A 16227-nucleotide genomic window follows, 5' to 3' on the forward strand; every position below is an offset into this window, starting at 1 on the left:
CTCCATGTGTTTGTGTACAACTTACGATAATTAATCTCTTATCTTAATTGTTAAAATCAGAAGTTATTTTAGGAAAATATTAATCCTCATTCTGTTAAAAATATATTACATTTAGACATAAAATGAAGAAATTAAAAAGATTAATATCAAAATAAACGTGTGATGTTCTCCAAGTTATTATTTTTTTTTAATGCATATTAGAGCTTTGTTAATGACATTCATATGGGTTGTTTTTAAAGGATATGCTTGATTATATATTTTGTTACTAGCGAATTTATCCGGGCGTTTTAATTAAAATTATAAAACTAAAAAATATGCATGTAATTTTTTTTAATTAATATAATATAAATCGATATGGAAACGATGAGTTGAATAACACAATACTTTATAAATTAAAGTACCTATTGCATTAACAAAACATAAAAAAATTCTACTATATAAAATAATTTTCTTTGTTTATAATAAAAGATTAAGAACTTTAAATAAGCATTTAGTGAGCTATATTTTTTATTTAAAAATATTGTAAATTGTTTATGACATCATAATTGAAATAAAGACATTCTAAGTAAAATTGTAGACTTGCCATATCATATTTTTTCTGAAAATAATTTTGAAAGACAATTATCTTTTATTTATTATAGAGATTAGATAGATTTAAGCTATCAGCTTTTTACATATAAGGTGCTAGTATTTTTGTTATGCATGTTATTGACAACCCGAAAATTATTAGAAAAATCGTTTGGCAATCTTGTAAGAAAAGTTTTTCAAAAAGACGATTACTATGATACGATGCTTCTGTTTCGTGTGTAGGTTTTACACAATAAGAGCCATGAAACCATACCAAAAACAAGTAAACAATTAACCCTATCATGTCTTAAAGGGCTCAGCAAATGTATTCAACTTATGCTACACATTTTGCTTATGTATACACAATACACTGGAAGCTATACAGAACGTCTTTATTTCAACGACATATTATTAAGTTTGTTTCTAATATTTACAAAGGGGACAACAATGAAATAATCTGACCTTGTATCTTGACACCAGGATGACTACTACGACACAAATTTTCTTTTGTGTACAAATTGACCCAATAAAAGCTATGTAATACACGAATAACAACCTATCCTATATACATGTATTCAGCGCTGAGATGGCTTCCTCGATCACTATGTGGAAGGGGAGCAATCACATAGACCCCACGCCTATACTTGCCAAAGTGTATCCAAGTTATTCTGCACACTGATAATTATCGAGATGCATATTGTTTGATGATTTGCTTTGTTGTAAACAATCAATCTTGGGAATGATGGGAGAGTTCAACTTTCCAAAAGCTTGCCAGCAAAATGGTTGAGACATTTCGTGACCGTTTGCCTTTGGCTTGAGTTCAATATTAGATAACTTTAAGTCCATACATGGCTTGCTATCACTGCATGATAAATGAACGGGTTGTATTGTATAGGTTCCCCATATATTTTCATATGCGATATTTGCTATACTAACAGCAGATGTTTGATTTTTGCAGGTGCTATGATCACAATAGTACTGATCAATCATGATTGGGATTTCAACTTCAGAAACTTGAATATTTGAGAACAACACTCCTCTCACCATCCCTTCTGCACCCTGCACAAAGTAATATTTTTGGCAAACTATTTATCTCTCTCGTAATCTAGAAATTTCATATCAATTTTCGATATTCATAATAATTTGTATGTTTTTTCTTTAATTTGCTATTAGTACCTGCCATGTCTTAATCCTAACTCCAGTCATTGTATCGTGGATTTTGACGTTCTTAACAGTGATGTTGGAAACACATGCTGTTGTGCCATCTATCCCCAAGCTCCCAATACTTATTCCATGCCCTGGTCCACAATTAACATCGTGCACAAGTACATTTTCGCATCCTGTTTGTATAGATATACAATCATCTCCTGCACACCACAAGAGTTCAGATAGCCAAACTAGTAGCTGTAGTCCTCGTACAAACTTGATTTTTTACTAAAATCGGTAACGGGTCAATATGGGGTCAGCTTAAGTCAGGTAATTTTTATTATGGGTCCAAATAGGTTGGTTGAATGCTAATTCTTGGAGAGATATCAAAGCTTAGTAGTTGTTTTACATGCTAACAAATAATGTTTAAACTTTAAACATAGAAAAGATAATTTACCACAAGCAAGGTCTGTATGGTGAATTATGACATTCTTGGAACTGCTTAAGTGGATTCCGTCTGTATTTGGACTATCAGCGGGAGATGAAATCCTGATATCAAATACTGTAACTCCATCACAGCTGTCGAATGTAAGGTGGAACTGGGGACTGTTTTGGATGGTTATTCCCGTGATTGTCACATCAGAACCCCCAACAAACCTCAAAGCCTATATGGAAAAGAATTTATCTAATTTTAGTTTTACACTCCACCAAATGGTTTACAAATACACTTCAACAATTACTTAGTCCTACCCATATTGAATAGCTGAGTAGGATTATGTTTTATCTCTAATGGGTCAACAGATAATAGCATTAAGGGAAACTGTGGTCAAACGGGTCTAACAAGTCAAATGGGTCAAAATTTGCCCAAAGCCTATTCAGTTTTTTCATTCAAAAACATTACTATTGGAAAAAAAATATATATATATCATAATTTACATACGATCAAAAATGTAAAGGGTCGAGACAAAAACTGTTTCGGGTTAACCCTACCTGACCACCCGTTTTGACATATATAACCAACCCACCCATTTTCCATCTATATTTGATTCTTACCACTGGCCTGGTTTTGGACACTTTCTCATCCAGTGCATTGCTTACCTGCCAATGGGAGAAAACTAATATCAAGAAATGAGAATGAAGGGAATTATATCCTGATAAACACAATAAAGTAAATTTACTTGTTGATCTTCTGTCTTTGTGATTTTGTCTAATGAAACTAATTTATCGTTGTTGTCAATAGAATCAAGCATAGATCTGGTCCACCAAACTGAGCCGCCTCCATCAATGGTGCCTTTCCCTTGGATCGTGAATCCTACAACTTCCGTAAATTCAAGCCATTGACCAAGTCCTGAACCCCATGCCTTGGAGTTTGTGGGAGCTAATATTGTACCATCAAGCTGCCAATATTATATATGTAGATGAGAGTGTTGATAATCATTGTTAAATTTATATCAATGAATTATCATAATCAAAATATATGCATGGTGTTTTTGAAAGTACTGTGAGTACTAAGTAGTTTGTTGAAGGTTGGTTGATATAGAAACCACATAAATAAGATTTACCTGAAAAATAATGTCTTTGTGACAGTTCGCACCAGAGAACGACATGGGTCCAACGAGGAACTTATAACCCGATGGAATGATCATCGTTGATGCGCCCGCTTTACAAATATCTGACCATGCAGCTTGAAACGCCTGTTTTATTCAAAACATTGGATCATACACCCACCTTTAGTTAGCAACATATACCTCATTTCTCTGTTAATCCTATACTATATCAGTAGATTGTCTTGTTAAACTTTCAAGGTTAACTTATTTGTCATATAATATATATAACATATTGGTAGCTAGTTTGCATTTTCTATACAATTATTGTTGGGAATCTGTACGTATTATGCAAACTGCCATATGTATGACATAAATAATGGTGTCTCCTAATTATTCTGCTATCTTTGCTACATAGGAGTATATAATACTATACACCTTGAATTAAACAAGTACATACTCTTCATTGATAGAAAGGATATAACACATAGAAAAAAACTTTTATACATCAAAAATGGCTAAGCAAAACTAACTATAATATTTTATAGTTAGTTTTGCTTAGCACATTGATAAGAAAAACGTATAGAACATCTTTATAACATGATATGATTAATAAGTAGCTCACCTTTATATCGTCGGATTTACCATCCCCTTTAGCTCCATAGTCGAGCACATTAAATTTCGAACCTCCTCCTTGATTTTGTTTATCAGCATTAACTTGGTATTGACCTCCTCCATGGTACTTAGAATCAAAGGAATGACCTATACTATGCCTCCAATGTTTGTCCCTTCTAGCATTGCTAGTTTCGGTACTTGAAAACCAAACAAGGGCTGCAATTAGAAGAGCAAATGTAATATTGTGATTGAAATTAGAACCAGTCATGTTTACAAGTATATTTGTGTATGTGTGTTTCTTGGAAAAATGAGATGCTCATTTGGGGTTTATATAGGCAAATGAAATCACCTCAATAGTAATTAATGAACCTATGTGTGTATCATCAGGCTAGCTAGCTAGCTAGGGGATTGTTTGTTGGTGCATGACATTCCTTTTTGATATGCTGACTCACATGCATCTCCTTAATTTCTATATATCTTTATTTTCTTTTATGGCAAATATATAGTAAATACTTTTTAGTCTTTTGTTATATCTGAGTCATAGTACTATTCATTATTGGAACAAAGAAAATTTACAACATTTTTTCTGTATAAGATAACAGGAGTTTTGGCACATGCCATTAGTTTTTTGTCATTTGAAATATGATCTGTTTAACAGAACTACTATAATTAGTATGACTGTAAATGTAAATTTATGCTATATATGTATGATTGTCTATATATATCCACATATATGGTCCCATTTTCACAAATGGAAAAATATAATTGCAAGTCAGTTACTTGGAACCTGATGAAGATCAAGCAAATTAATGTACGTACGTGGTTTGCTATATATTTCACTTGCCCAAGAAGCATTCATTAATTTAATATAATTAAATCTATCGATCCATTATTCATGGCCGGTGACTAAGTTTAACAAAATAGTTTCATATTACTATGATGCAATTTTACCCTCATTGGAAACCTTTAGCATGCAGTTGATAATTTGTTCACATATGAGACGGTCTTGCTAATTTGATCGAGTTGATATATACTTATCTATTACATTCCGTTAGTTAGTACCATCTCGATCTACACGGCCGGGGTCGAGTAATATAATGTACGCATCATTCATGAGACTAGTTTCTGATCGAGGTAATCATGCATAATGGTGGCCGAATTGTTAGCTCTGTAGCTAGTTTCATCTTATCATGAGCAACAAATTAAAGGCCGGGGTCCACTAGCCCCGTCATGCATCAAATAATATGTACTCGTACTAAAAAGTTTGATCAACCTTGTATGTGAAAAAATGATGATTTGATGATTAATTTTATCTTTGGCTTTATATATAGTATTATTGGTGTTGGTATGTTACGTGAACCCTTTAGCAATTCAGAGCTTGAACTCAAACAATGATAATATATAGTATGATTAATAATTTGATTACAATGATACGATATATATATATATATATATAATAGGGTCACACTCCGGTGAGGACACTTTTAAAATAAGAACGGTGTGAACACTTAAAAACATCATTTTGATGCATTAAAAGTCTATAAAACTAACATAGTGCATAACTAATTAGCATTACTCAAGTGTTTAACAACACATTAAAAGCACAATATTTCATTTTTATAGTGTAAAATGTGGGGATTATATCGTTCCAAAAAAAATGTGGGGATTATATGACATCTAGAAGACATATACTGATATACGTGTAATCACCCCCTTTCTTATATGTCTACAATATTCCTAAGTATTGGATTTAAATTGTTATTTAAGAAGTGAGTATGAGTTATGTACCTAGATAATTGTCTTGTCTATTTTAACAAATCTAAGAAATTTGTCCGGGAATGGAGATATAGTTATAACATACCAAAATTTTAGTTTAATATTTAAGAAACAAAATATACAAAATCATATGAAAGCTGTGTCTTGTCCGTTAGTATTGTTCATGTTTCTTCCAAACATGGTTATATTTTTGTTGTAGAGGTTTTTGTTAAAATACACAATCCCTTGCTTGCTAAACATGCTCTATAAATAAATTATTGAAATTAGTGTAGAAAATATGTGTAAATTAATACATGAATTTTATATTTTCTCTTTTGAAATATTGTATTTTTGATTAGTTTTTGTTGTGAAAAATGTCACCATTCCATTATTTTAACTCGTATATATGTAAATTGTATGTTAATTAAACTATATACAAAACGTATACTTTTTGTATAAAAGTCGACAAACATGTGTGTATAAGTTTTACAGAACTTGTGAAAGCTAAAGAAATGTATCCAATTAGCACATTAATTAATTAATTACTTCAGGGGGTTATTACTACTTTTGTACTAGAGGTAAATCCAAAGTTTTACCACATATACTTATTATTCGTATTCATTAAATTTCCGTCCAATTAATTAGCAAGATACTTAATCTACTTTGGATAAAACTTGTAATTAAGTGTAAGTTAAGAACACCGTTATATATACAAGATATACGAGTAGTAATTAATATATAGTCGTTTCATGCATTGGGATATTTCTCCTTACAGTTATTTTTACTGCTTACGTTAATATTCGTCCAAATAATTCTTTTACTTTTTCAAAAATGCATTAATATTCAAAACTTTTGAGTTATAATAGGTAAAAAAGACCCACACGTGTTGTCATGAATTATTGACTTTCATTGCATTTAGATGAATACAAGACACAAGTAATCGGGATGGAAAACCTTTTCAAAATTTACTTGATTTTCATGACCACACGAGTTTGGCTCATAACGGTCCTATTACCTATGATGGGTGCATTATTATGTTCCTTGACGCACATATATATGACATATATGCCGTACTTTGGTTCCTAAACCAAAAACCATTACCATATAGCATCTATCATATCGCGTATGCTTCATATCGTATTGTCATGCCTTTCATCCCACGGTAAGTAATGCATGATCAGGAGTAAAGAAATCTGAAAAGACGATTAAAATTAGCCCGCCCATGAACATTATTAGCATTGTAATAACGGGATTACATGTGTATTATAGTCACGGTTCAAGACATTGTTTAACTTAACGCAACCACTTACGCTAATTAGTATTGTTCAGTATATATGGAAAGTCGCCTATTTATGGACGTTAATTGGAACTTTGATGTTACTTCATATGTTCATGTTCTTACCTTTTTACATGTGAAAAGACATTAACCAAATATAACTCTGCAAGATTGTGTGGTGGACCATAATCAAAGACTATGACAATATATATCTTTTTGCTAAGTAACAGTCATATGGATAGATTAGAAATAGAATTATAATAGTGTACCACTTTAATACAATTTCTTTCCTACATGAATGACATCAATTGTCCATTGATGTAATTACTTAAGAAATGTTGGAAAGACTACCTCCAAGTTAAGAAAATTCAACTCATGAACACATGTTCAATAGAACGTAGTTAGTCATTGCTTAACTTTTTGTAACACTTGATATCTAAATATCTAATCAACTGTTAATTAAGGATGGTGGCTTGATGGAGACGGTTAATGCTAATCTGGCTGGTTAAGCAACCCCTGGCTATAACTGAAACAAAGAGGGGGGGCTTTTTAAGGCCTAAGCGGTTGTCAATAAAGCAGATGCGAGCAGCAACTTTGTACAAAATTATATACACTGAGGTTATAATTAGGGTATGCGCTATTGTTAACAAGCTTAATTCAGATATCGATGAACATTACAAATATATAATGTATTTGTGTTGAATTTATAAACATCAAATGTATGTAATAAGCGACTCAAGAATAAAAAGTATGTACATGAAGGAACTATTTATCTATTTAAAAGATGTCTTTGACTACAGATGTCAGCATCTAGTTATACTCATTAGTTGTTACAACTTGAAATGAATACCTTGTATACTCACACGACGCTCAAATGCTTAGATAATATTCAAACCTCTTGAGCAACTAACAAACTAAAGTTCAGTATGGATCAAAAACTCACTCCCGAGTTCATTTCCTTCAGATGGATTGTTGAACGAGTCATTAGAGGGCATCAAACAGTCTGCAGGAGGTTGAACATAGCCATAGATAAAGCCCTCAACAGAGTTGCAGAAAGTTGCAGCAGCTTTCCCATCAGTTCTCCGTAAGTTTATGTTATTGAGAACAATTTGTTTACAGGGAACCGAGTCACTGCAAGCAAATTTCATCGCATTTGGACTTTTTGACGTCCCACTGATGTTTTGATACATAATTTGACTTACCTCCACAGCTGAAGTCTGTACATATATATAAAAAAAGATGATTGTACCTTTGGCAACACTTGCTTTTCTTCTTGGAAACCTAATAAAAGTTGAGGTGATCATAAAATATAAAAGTGGTAACATGAGTGGGTTGGGTAACAGGTCTAAATACCCAATTTATTAGAATGGTCAAGTTGGGTTATGTCAAAAACAGAATTGTCCAGATTATCGTGTTTTCTAACAAATAATTTGGGTGTTACATAAATAACTTAATATCAGATATATTTCATTAGTATTTCTGTATGCAATGGTTTAAGAAGCTACCATTAAAAAACAATTTAGGAAACTTTCAACTGTGCTTCCTTGTAAGCTAATATGCGTATCTTATGAGTTTGACCAGTTAGAGATAAAGCATACCCCAATGGCCCAATGGAGCCATTATTAGTAAATGAGTTGAAATGGTCACCTAAAACTTCTATAGGTACAAAATTTGGTTGCAACCAAAATATTTATCAATTACATATTAACAATCAAAAAATTATTAGACTTGCATCATTTAGGTCTAACAAAGGTGGGATCCCATATACCATACACTTAATTTAGGCTTTGTTAACAGGTAATGACGTGCTTTCAACTTACCAACAACTTAAACTACTTCAATTTTGACTTCAACTTTTTAATCTGAATTACTATTAAGCTGCAACAATGTCATCAATGTGATTCTGCAAATCCATAATACAAATTGTATCTTAAAGTGACCTTTGAAAATAGCGTAAAAGATGGGTTATGAAGATGGTATGAAATTATATCAGAACTACATTCCAAACTATTTCATGAAACACTCATTCCCCATGATGTATTTCATTGGTCCACTTTCATTTCTTCTCACATCATAGAACCTGATCTTTTTCTCACGCCATATAAATAGGACCCATAAATGATCAACGTGATCATGATCCCACTAAAGTTGTGTTTGGTTTAAGAGTTTAGGAACAGAGCAATGGGAATGACAGTAAAACATGGTGTTTGTTTGAAAGGGTTATAGTAAACAAACTAGAGGGGTGGGTTTTACAAAACCACTTTACTATCAAAAACATATGCCCGTAGTATTTCCTATTACAAAACAAATGCCACAAAAGTATTTACAGGCGTGGACTATACCTGATTTTGACAGCTTTTAGGCGAATCGCAATAAAATTGATCGACAATAATGGGGTTAGCCACATCTACCATTTGAACGTTCTGGTAGCGAACAGCTCTAACGTAACCAGATCCTCCCTGTGTCAGAAACAAGTAAACATATGTTTGACAAAAAATCTAAAAATATTCTTCAGCAATGACAAGATAATGGATCTTAAATACCCAATTACATATTCACTTTTTTTTTGTGATCGTGGGATAATATGTAAATCTAAAGTGATACATAGCTAAAGAAAGAAGTGTTGCCGCTTTTAAAGGGCAAATGGTGTAAAACATATTCATCAAGTATTACAACATGGGGCAGAGATAAATCATATGTGCCACTAATGCAATAGTATCTGGGCTTGTGTCAACTTTCAAGAACCACTTGCACCTCAAATCCAATATAACGAGGACCACACATATTGATGAATAAATGATAACTTTCCAAGCAAGAAAGTTACCAATTTTATATGGTAACCCCTTGCCTTTGAGAACAAAGCCACAAAGGTCAAGGATTTGGATCATCAATCCTGGAAAATGGCCAGAAGTCCTCTGGAAGTTGTCTCTCTACCTTTGGGCAGGGTTAAGATGGTCTACATCTTACCTCCCCCATACCTCATGGAAGACAGGATTGGGTAACTATTGATTTGATTTTTTTTTCTAAGCAAAAAATAAGTACCTGCCATGTCTTAATCCTAAGGCCATTTGTAGTGCCTTTGAGGAATGCCGAATCCAAGACTACTGCTGTGACGAAACCCGTAGAGTTATTTTGTCCAAGGCTTCCTATACTGGCATAGCCAAAATGTGCCAAAACCCTGGGATGAGTTTCTGTGTTTGTCTACTATTCCTTATATATTGTTAGAAACCAATTATTCATTTTAAATATATAAATAGTAAGCACCTGATTCCATGACCAGGCCCACAATATATCGTCTTCATTTTGATATTAGAGCAACCACTCACGATTGAGACACAGTCATCACCTAAGTATCACATACAAGACTGATGTATCATTAATTTTTTCAACCCCCTTCATCTGTTTATTGTTGCAAAATCATCTTTCTTTGAGAAGATACCAAAACAATGACATTTCTTTTAACAGTGTTATATTACTGTAGGATATTAAATGTAGTCGTACTTGGCACGTTTTGTCCATAATAGTCGGCTGTTGAAACCTCTAGTGCTTTTTTGTGTAGTAACATGAATGGTGGTTTGGTTAGAAGAGTATTGTTTGACTTCTGAGGTCAAATCTACTACTTGTTGAAAAAGATGTAGTGATTCAATTAGAGTTTAGGGTTTTGACACCAACCTGTTACCATGGCAGTATGTTGTCCAAGGTTCATTGTGGTATAAAATGTGAATCATTCATTTCAAGTTTTGAATTACCTAGTATGCTTACACTTGGAATCAAATTGTACCCTTTTTCAAAAGAGTGGTTAGTATGGAATCCATTCTCATATTGCTTCTTTCAAGGTAAACAAGAATTTAATAAAAAAGAAAAAAAAAGAATAATTAAGAACCTGTCCCAATTTTAGTGTTCTGAATAACGACATTTTTAGATGCAGTAAGATGGATTCCGTCGGTGTTAGGACTGTCTTCAGGAGCCGAGACTACAACATTGAAGATGCGAATAGATTCAGAACGTGATATAGTAAAATGCATCTGTTGGCTGTTCTGGACAGTAAGACCATTCACTTCAATAGATGAACTTTGATCAATTGTTAGTGCCTGCATTAAGTCTTCCATTAAAAAAATTCATTGATAATTGATAGAATATTTAAGATAACTGTTAGCATATTCAAGAAACTAAGAAATTTCTTACCGTGGGAGCTCCTACACATGGCTGCAAAGGACCCCACAAACATTAGAAAGGAAAAATGATTAGTGTCAATATACTATTGATTAAGTTGGACATAACTAAAAATGATTCGGAATATTTATACATTTGTTTTGTTCTTTTTGCAAGATGCAGCCCACCATTTCTTCCCTGATCCATCAATAACTCCGTGTCCTTGGAAAAGGACTCCTGTGAGATTAGAAAAGTAGAGCCAAATTCTAGGGTTTCTAGGATCCCAGTTACTTGGTTCATTTGGTGCTACAATTGTCCCATCAATCTGTATCATGTCGATAGTAAATTGCCAGGAATGTTAATGATAAGAACACTTAAAAGCATACCACTTAGATTCTCGCAGCCATTGTCATCCAAATTGACATATCAAAACACAAAATTTAAAGAGTATTATGAATCTATATAAGAAAAGGTCATTGTTTGTGAACTAAAGCATAAAATATGAACTGTTGAACATCTGGATTTGGTACGTACCCTGAGTCAAATTTAAGTGATGTGTTAAATATGACTTTGATAATGCAAAAAATACAATTAAAGAATCTTTTATTACACATGCAAGTGAAAAGAAAAAGAATATGAAAGTTCAGTGATCATGTAATCGATTTTCTCAAGCTTAAATGTTTGATTAATTGTCAAAATGTAAGAAATTTGACGTATTACAATCTCTCTGAAATAATAATCCCAAAAGATGGAATGTTAACCAATTTAATGGGGCATCCGAAATAATATGTATCGCTAATTTAGCGAGACATGTGGGATATATTTTTTAAGATATGCAGAGGTATAAAGTGTAGATTACCTGAATGATTAAATTTTCTTCGCAGGGTCCTTTAAATCTTGTTGCATTAACTAGATAAGTGCTATCTGGAGGAACCAAAAGCACAGCTGATGGCGTAGAGCATGCTTGCTTCCATGCATTACCAAAGGCCTGTAATGCAAGACAGAAAGGAAAAAAAAAAAAAACAGATGTAATATCCTTAGTGAGTCATAAAACTCAAAATTCAGCATAACAACTTAGTTTATTACAGTCAAAGAATATCCTTAAGACTACAACTAATATCATATTCACCTTTGTGTCATCAGCTATGCCATCTCCAACAGCACCAAAACTATCAACATTCACGAGTACTTTGCTACCATGTTCACTTAAACATGAAGGTAAGTCAAATAACTCAATTTCACCTTCTATTTCCAGACTCCTGATCTTACCCGAGTAAAAAACCAATAACAGGACAACAAAAGAAATGCATAGGGTCTTGCTCATGATTTATGGATTCTAACAGCTTCAAGATACTGTTTGATATGTGTAAATCAAATGAATTCAAGAGATTTATATGTTAATATTAGTGCTAACATGGTCATTTTGATGGGTAATATATTTGGCTTGGCTTTAAAGTCCATGAAGGTGTAAGATCTTCCACACGAACAACACTTCAAATGTAAGAATATACATTTTTTAGATATCTTTGCTTCTCATCAAATACATGTTTTAGTGCAGCATGTCAAAAAGTGTCTCTTCTGTTGGCCCACGCTTAATCACAGCCTTTTTTTGCTGATAGTGATTGTTAACATTAGTTAAACAATAAGTATTTCACTTTGAATCTTTCTGGCTAGTGCAACATCTCTAGTATGTTTAGAGGTTTCATATTCCCCGATTTCTGAATAAAAGTTTGAAGCTTGTAACCAAGCTTCAGGGTTTGAGGGCTCAATCTTTATTAATAATTCTGCAATTCTCCTTCCTACTGCTTCATTTCGATGGACCCTACAATGGTGCAACAATGAACTCCATATGAAAGATTCATCACTAACTTGTGCTTGTTTTAGCAATACTTCGGCTTCTTCAAGTGAACCTTTGCACCCAAGAAGGTCAACCATGCAAGCCAAATGTTGACTGTCAGGGTCAACACCATGTACAGTCTTCATTGAGTCAAACACCATCTTTCCTTCTTGAACCATTCCAGAATGGTTGCAAGCTGTTAATACACATAGGAACATAACTTTATCTGGTTTTAGACCCTTGTTAATCATTTCTTCAAAAAATTTGAGACATTCTGTTCCCATTTTGTTGCGAGAATGTGCACTGATGATTGACGTAAAACAAATTACATTTGGTGAAGAAAGCTGTTTGAAAACCTTGCAAGACGACTTAACTTGTCCAAATCTTGAATAACTATCTATTAATGAACAGGAGACTGCAAGATCTTGATGAAAACCAGATTTCACAGCACAATTATGCAATGATTTACAGTTCGTCAAGCTGGCATAAGATGACCTTGACAATGCATTGATTGAGGTTGATAGACTAACTTCGTCAAACCCAATGTCTTCATCAAGCATCAAACCAAACAGCTCAATCACATCTTCCACAATGCCACACCTTGCTAATGACGTCATTAAGGAATTGCATACCTCAAGAGTTCTGGCAGGAACATTTTCATATATTGACACTGACCTATCTATCATACCACATTTTCCATACATATCAATCAAAGCAGATTGAATGTAACTACTACCAAGATCAAACCCTAGTTTCACGACGCAACAGTGTACCTGTTTTCCAAGAAGAATATCCGCATTCCCACTACACAAATTCAACAACCCCACAAACGAACGAATCGATGGCTTCTTTCCCCATACCTGCATCATAGAAAAGACCCCAACGGCATTGCCTCCAAGCCCATTATAAGCATAGACAGAAACTAAAGAATTCCAAGAAATCACATCGTCCATCGGAATAACCTCAAATGATCTTTCCGCATCACTTAAACTCCCACAAGCACTATAAAAATCGACCAAAGCATTCGAAACAAACACATCTGATGCAGGCCATCCCACCTTTATAGCATAACAATGCATCTCCTTCCCTTCATCAACAAACCTCTCATTCCCAAACCCACGAATCAAATAACAAAATGTGACAGGATTAGGCACCACACCTTCTCTTTTCATCCTAGAATACAATTCCAACTTCTCCGACATCCCAAACTTACAAAAACCTCTCAACAACTGATTCCACGTCGCAACATGCCTTTCGGGTAAATCATTAAACAATCTCAAAGCAACATCCAAACAACCCATACTAATATAAAGATCAATCAATGCAGTTCCAACATACACATTCAAACTCAACCCAAGAACAATCACTCTACTATGAACTCGAAGTCCTTCAAGATACAACCTTTCACAACTAAACATACCCAAAACAGTCGAAAACGTGGACGGGCTTTCGACAAATCCTTGTGAAACCATCTGGGTATATACAAACAATGCTTTTCTTGAAAACCCATTGAGCTTATAACCTGAAATAAGTATGTTCCATGTTATTACGTCACGTACAGACATTTCGTCGAACAGTTGGTGTGCGTGATCAACTGAGCCACATTTCATTAGACTTTCGATCTGTCGGTTACATGCATAAACTGTATCTCGAGGATTTGGTTCAAAGTAAGAGTCCGGGAAGAAGAAAGATGTCGTGGTTGATACGTTTCGGACAAACGTGGGACTGAAGTTTGAGATCAGTGGGGCAATAGCGACCAGTATTTTCCTCCGCATTTGTCACCTCTTTTTGATTGGAACGTACGCGAAGGTTCTCTAGGATTTTTTTTTTTTATTATTTTGAAAGGCGAAGCTTATTTGATGAGTACCACTAATTTTTATACGAGTTTTTTTTTTAAAAAAATGGGGTACTTTAACAAATGTTCTGTAAAATTAGGCTACTTTTATTTTCTTTTGCAAATATGGGTTTGTCTGACAAAGAGTGTCCCACCTATAATATTAAAATTTTCATTTACACCCTTTTATTTAGTATATATGTTTTTATTCTACATTTTATATTAGCTGAAAGTTTCATGACAAATGGTTTATATACTTATATGGCCACTGAGTAATAACAATGTATGAGAGAAAAACTATCAAAATTGACCAAGTTCCAAATAATCTTACTCTCCAACCAAACATTATATAATCTTAACCCATTCAAACATTAGCTACATAATATATACAGCGTAGCAACATACCAAGTTATAATAAAAGTTCATAAATATAAAAGTCATGTCTTTCATAATAAATAAAATAAGATTAATAGCTTCTACCGAAATAATAGATTAGTTAAAAAAAACCTTACATCTTTTACGTCTCGTTGAATCTTGGTTGAAAGTTCGAACAAGCATTCCTTTTATGGCCAGGTTGTTGGCACAATCCACACCTCCGAGGCTCATCAGGATGACGAACGTCCATTTCATTACGAATTCGGTTTGTACGCTTCCTTCCTCGACCAACCGAAACTTTTGAGTTATCTCCTTTAATCTTCCAGGTTGCAGGCAACCAATAATCAGGATGAGGAAGTGGTAAAAAATTTGATTGATACTGTTGTATGTAGGTTCTAGGAGTATACGCACTGTTGATGATGGTGAAAGGGTTATCTCCTCTGTGTCGACAAACAGGTAGAGCATGTGAACACGGAAACCTTTCCATTTGCCACTTACCACATGTACATGCTTGTTGAAAATAATGGACGGTGTGTGTATTTCCACCTGTACCATTTGTCCGTAACTTGGTGATGATTCTGTACACACCTTCAGTGTAGTTAAACTCTGAAAATTGATGGCTTTGTGCACGGGTGTCACGATTATTAAAAACGCGCCACATGCGAGATGGTAACGGTGTATTGCAGTTCATTGCAATCTCACTATGTTTTCTAAAAAGTTGCACAGTTCTGTTGAAGGTAAGGTTGATACAAGCCTTAATTGGTAACTGCCTGGCCCCTCGTAATGCATTGTTAATACTCTCAGATATATTTGTAGTGAGGCAACCCCATCGACGATTTTCATCGAATAAAAGACACCACTTGCTTTTATCAATCTGTTCAAGGTAATGCCAAGCTTCAAGATTGATTTCTTTTATTTGTCTCTTGTATCCAAGAAACTTCCTTTCTTGGGTGGTGCTGCCAATAGCCCAACAAAACCTTTTGAGGCTCAAGTTCTTGTACCTTTTCATAAAATTACTTCTTACATGCCTGAGACAAAAACGATGGTACGCTAAAGGCTCTTTCCACCCATCAAGATTCGTCATTGCATGAGCTATTCCTTTGTGTCTATCAGAAATCACACATAG

General features: G+C 33.9%; 4 protein-coding genes across 4 annotated transcripts; all 4 read right to left on the bottom strand.

Annotated features, from left to right (window-relative positions):
• Positions 1–1230: 1230 nt before the first annotated feature.
• Positions 1231–4140, bottom strand: LOC122610941 (polygalacturonase At1g48100-like). The gene is made up of 7 exons (XM_043783891.1): positions 3883–4140; positions 3276–3407; positions 2892–3110; positions 2767–2811; positions 2171–2378; positions 1744–1934; positions 1231–1626 (listed from the first exon to the last, which is right to left on the bottom strand). Exons 1-7 carry the CDS (start codon positions 4138–4140, stop codon positions 1231–1233), a joined length of 1449 nt encoding a protein of 482 aa, XP_043639826.1.
• A 3444-nt stretch (positions 4141–7584) lies between these two features.
• On the bottom strand, positions 7585–12478 carry LOC122609743 (probable polygalacturonase At1g80170). The gene is made up of 9 exons (XM_043782690.1): positions 12185–12478; positions 11915–12043; positions 11210–11380; positions 11089–11109; positions 10787–10994; positions 10168–10249; positions 9946–10054; positions 9246–9362; positions 7585–8120 (listed from the first exon to the last, which is right to left on the bottom strand). The coding sequence occupies exons 1-9, from the start codon at positions 12377–12379 to the stop codon at positions 7818–7820; spliced, it is 1335 nt and encodes a 444-aa protein (XP_043638625.1). The 5' UTR covers positions 12380–12478; the 3' UTR covers positions 7585–7817.
• Positions 12479–12553: 75 nt separating this feature from the next.
• Positions 12554–14745, bottom strand: LOC122609742 (pentatricopeptide repeat-containing protein At2g33680). The gene has a single exon (XM_043782689.1). It carries the CDS (start codon positions 14665–14667, stop codon positions 12691–12693), a length of 1977 nt encoding a protein of 658 aa, XP_043638624.1. The 5' UTR covers positions 14668–14745; the 3' UTR covers positions 12554–12690.
• A 498-nt stretch (positions 14746–15243) lies between these two features.
• Positions 15244–16185, bottom strand: LOC122610942. Its single transcript, XM_043783893.1, has one exon. The coding sequence runs from the start codon at positions 16183–16185 to the stop codon at positions 15244–15246; it is 942 nt and encodes a 313-aa protein (XP_043639828.1).
• Between the last annotated feature and the right edge of the window lie 42 nt (positions 16186–16227).

This window comes from Erigeron canadensis, chromosome 8 (assembly GCF_010389155.1).
Source record: "Erigeron canadensis isolate Cc75 chromosome 8, C_canadensis_v1, whole genome shotgun sequence".
Taxonomy (NCBI): Eukaryota; Viridiplantae; Streptophyta; class Magnoliopsida; order Asterales; family Asteraceae; genus Erigeron; species Erigeron canadensis.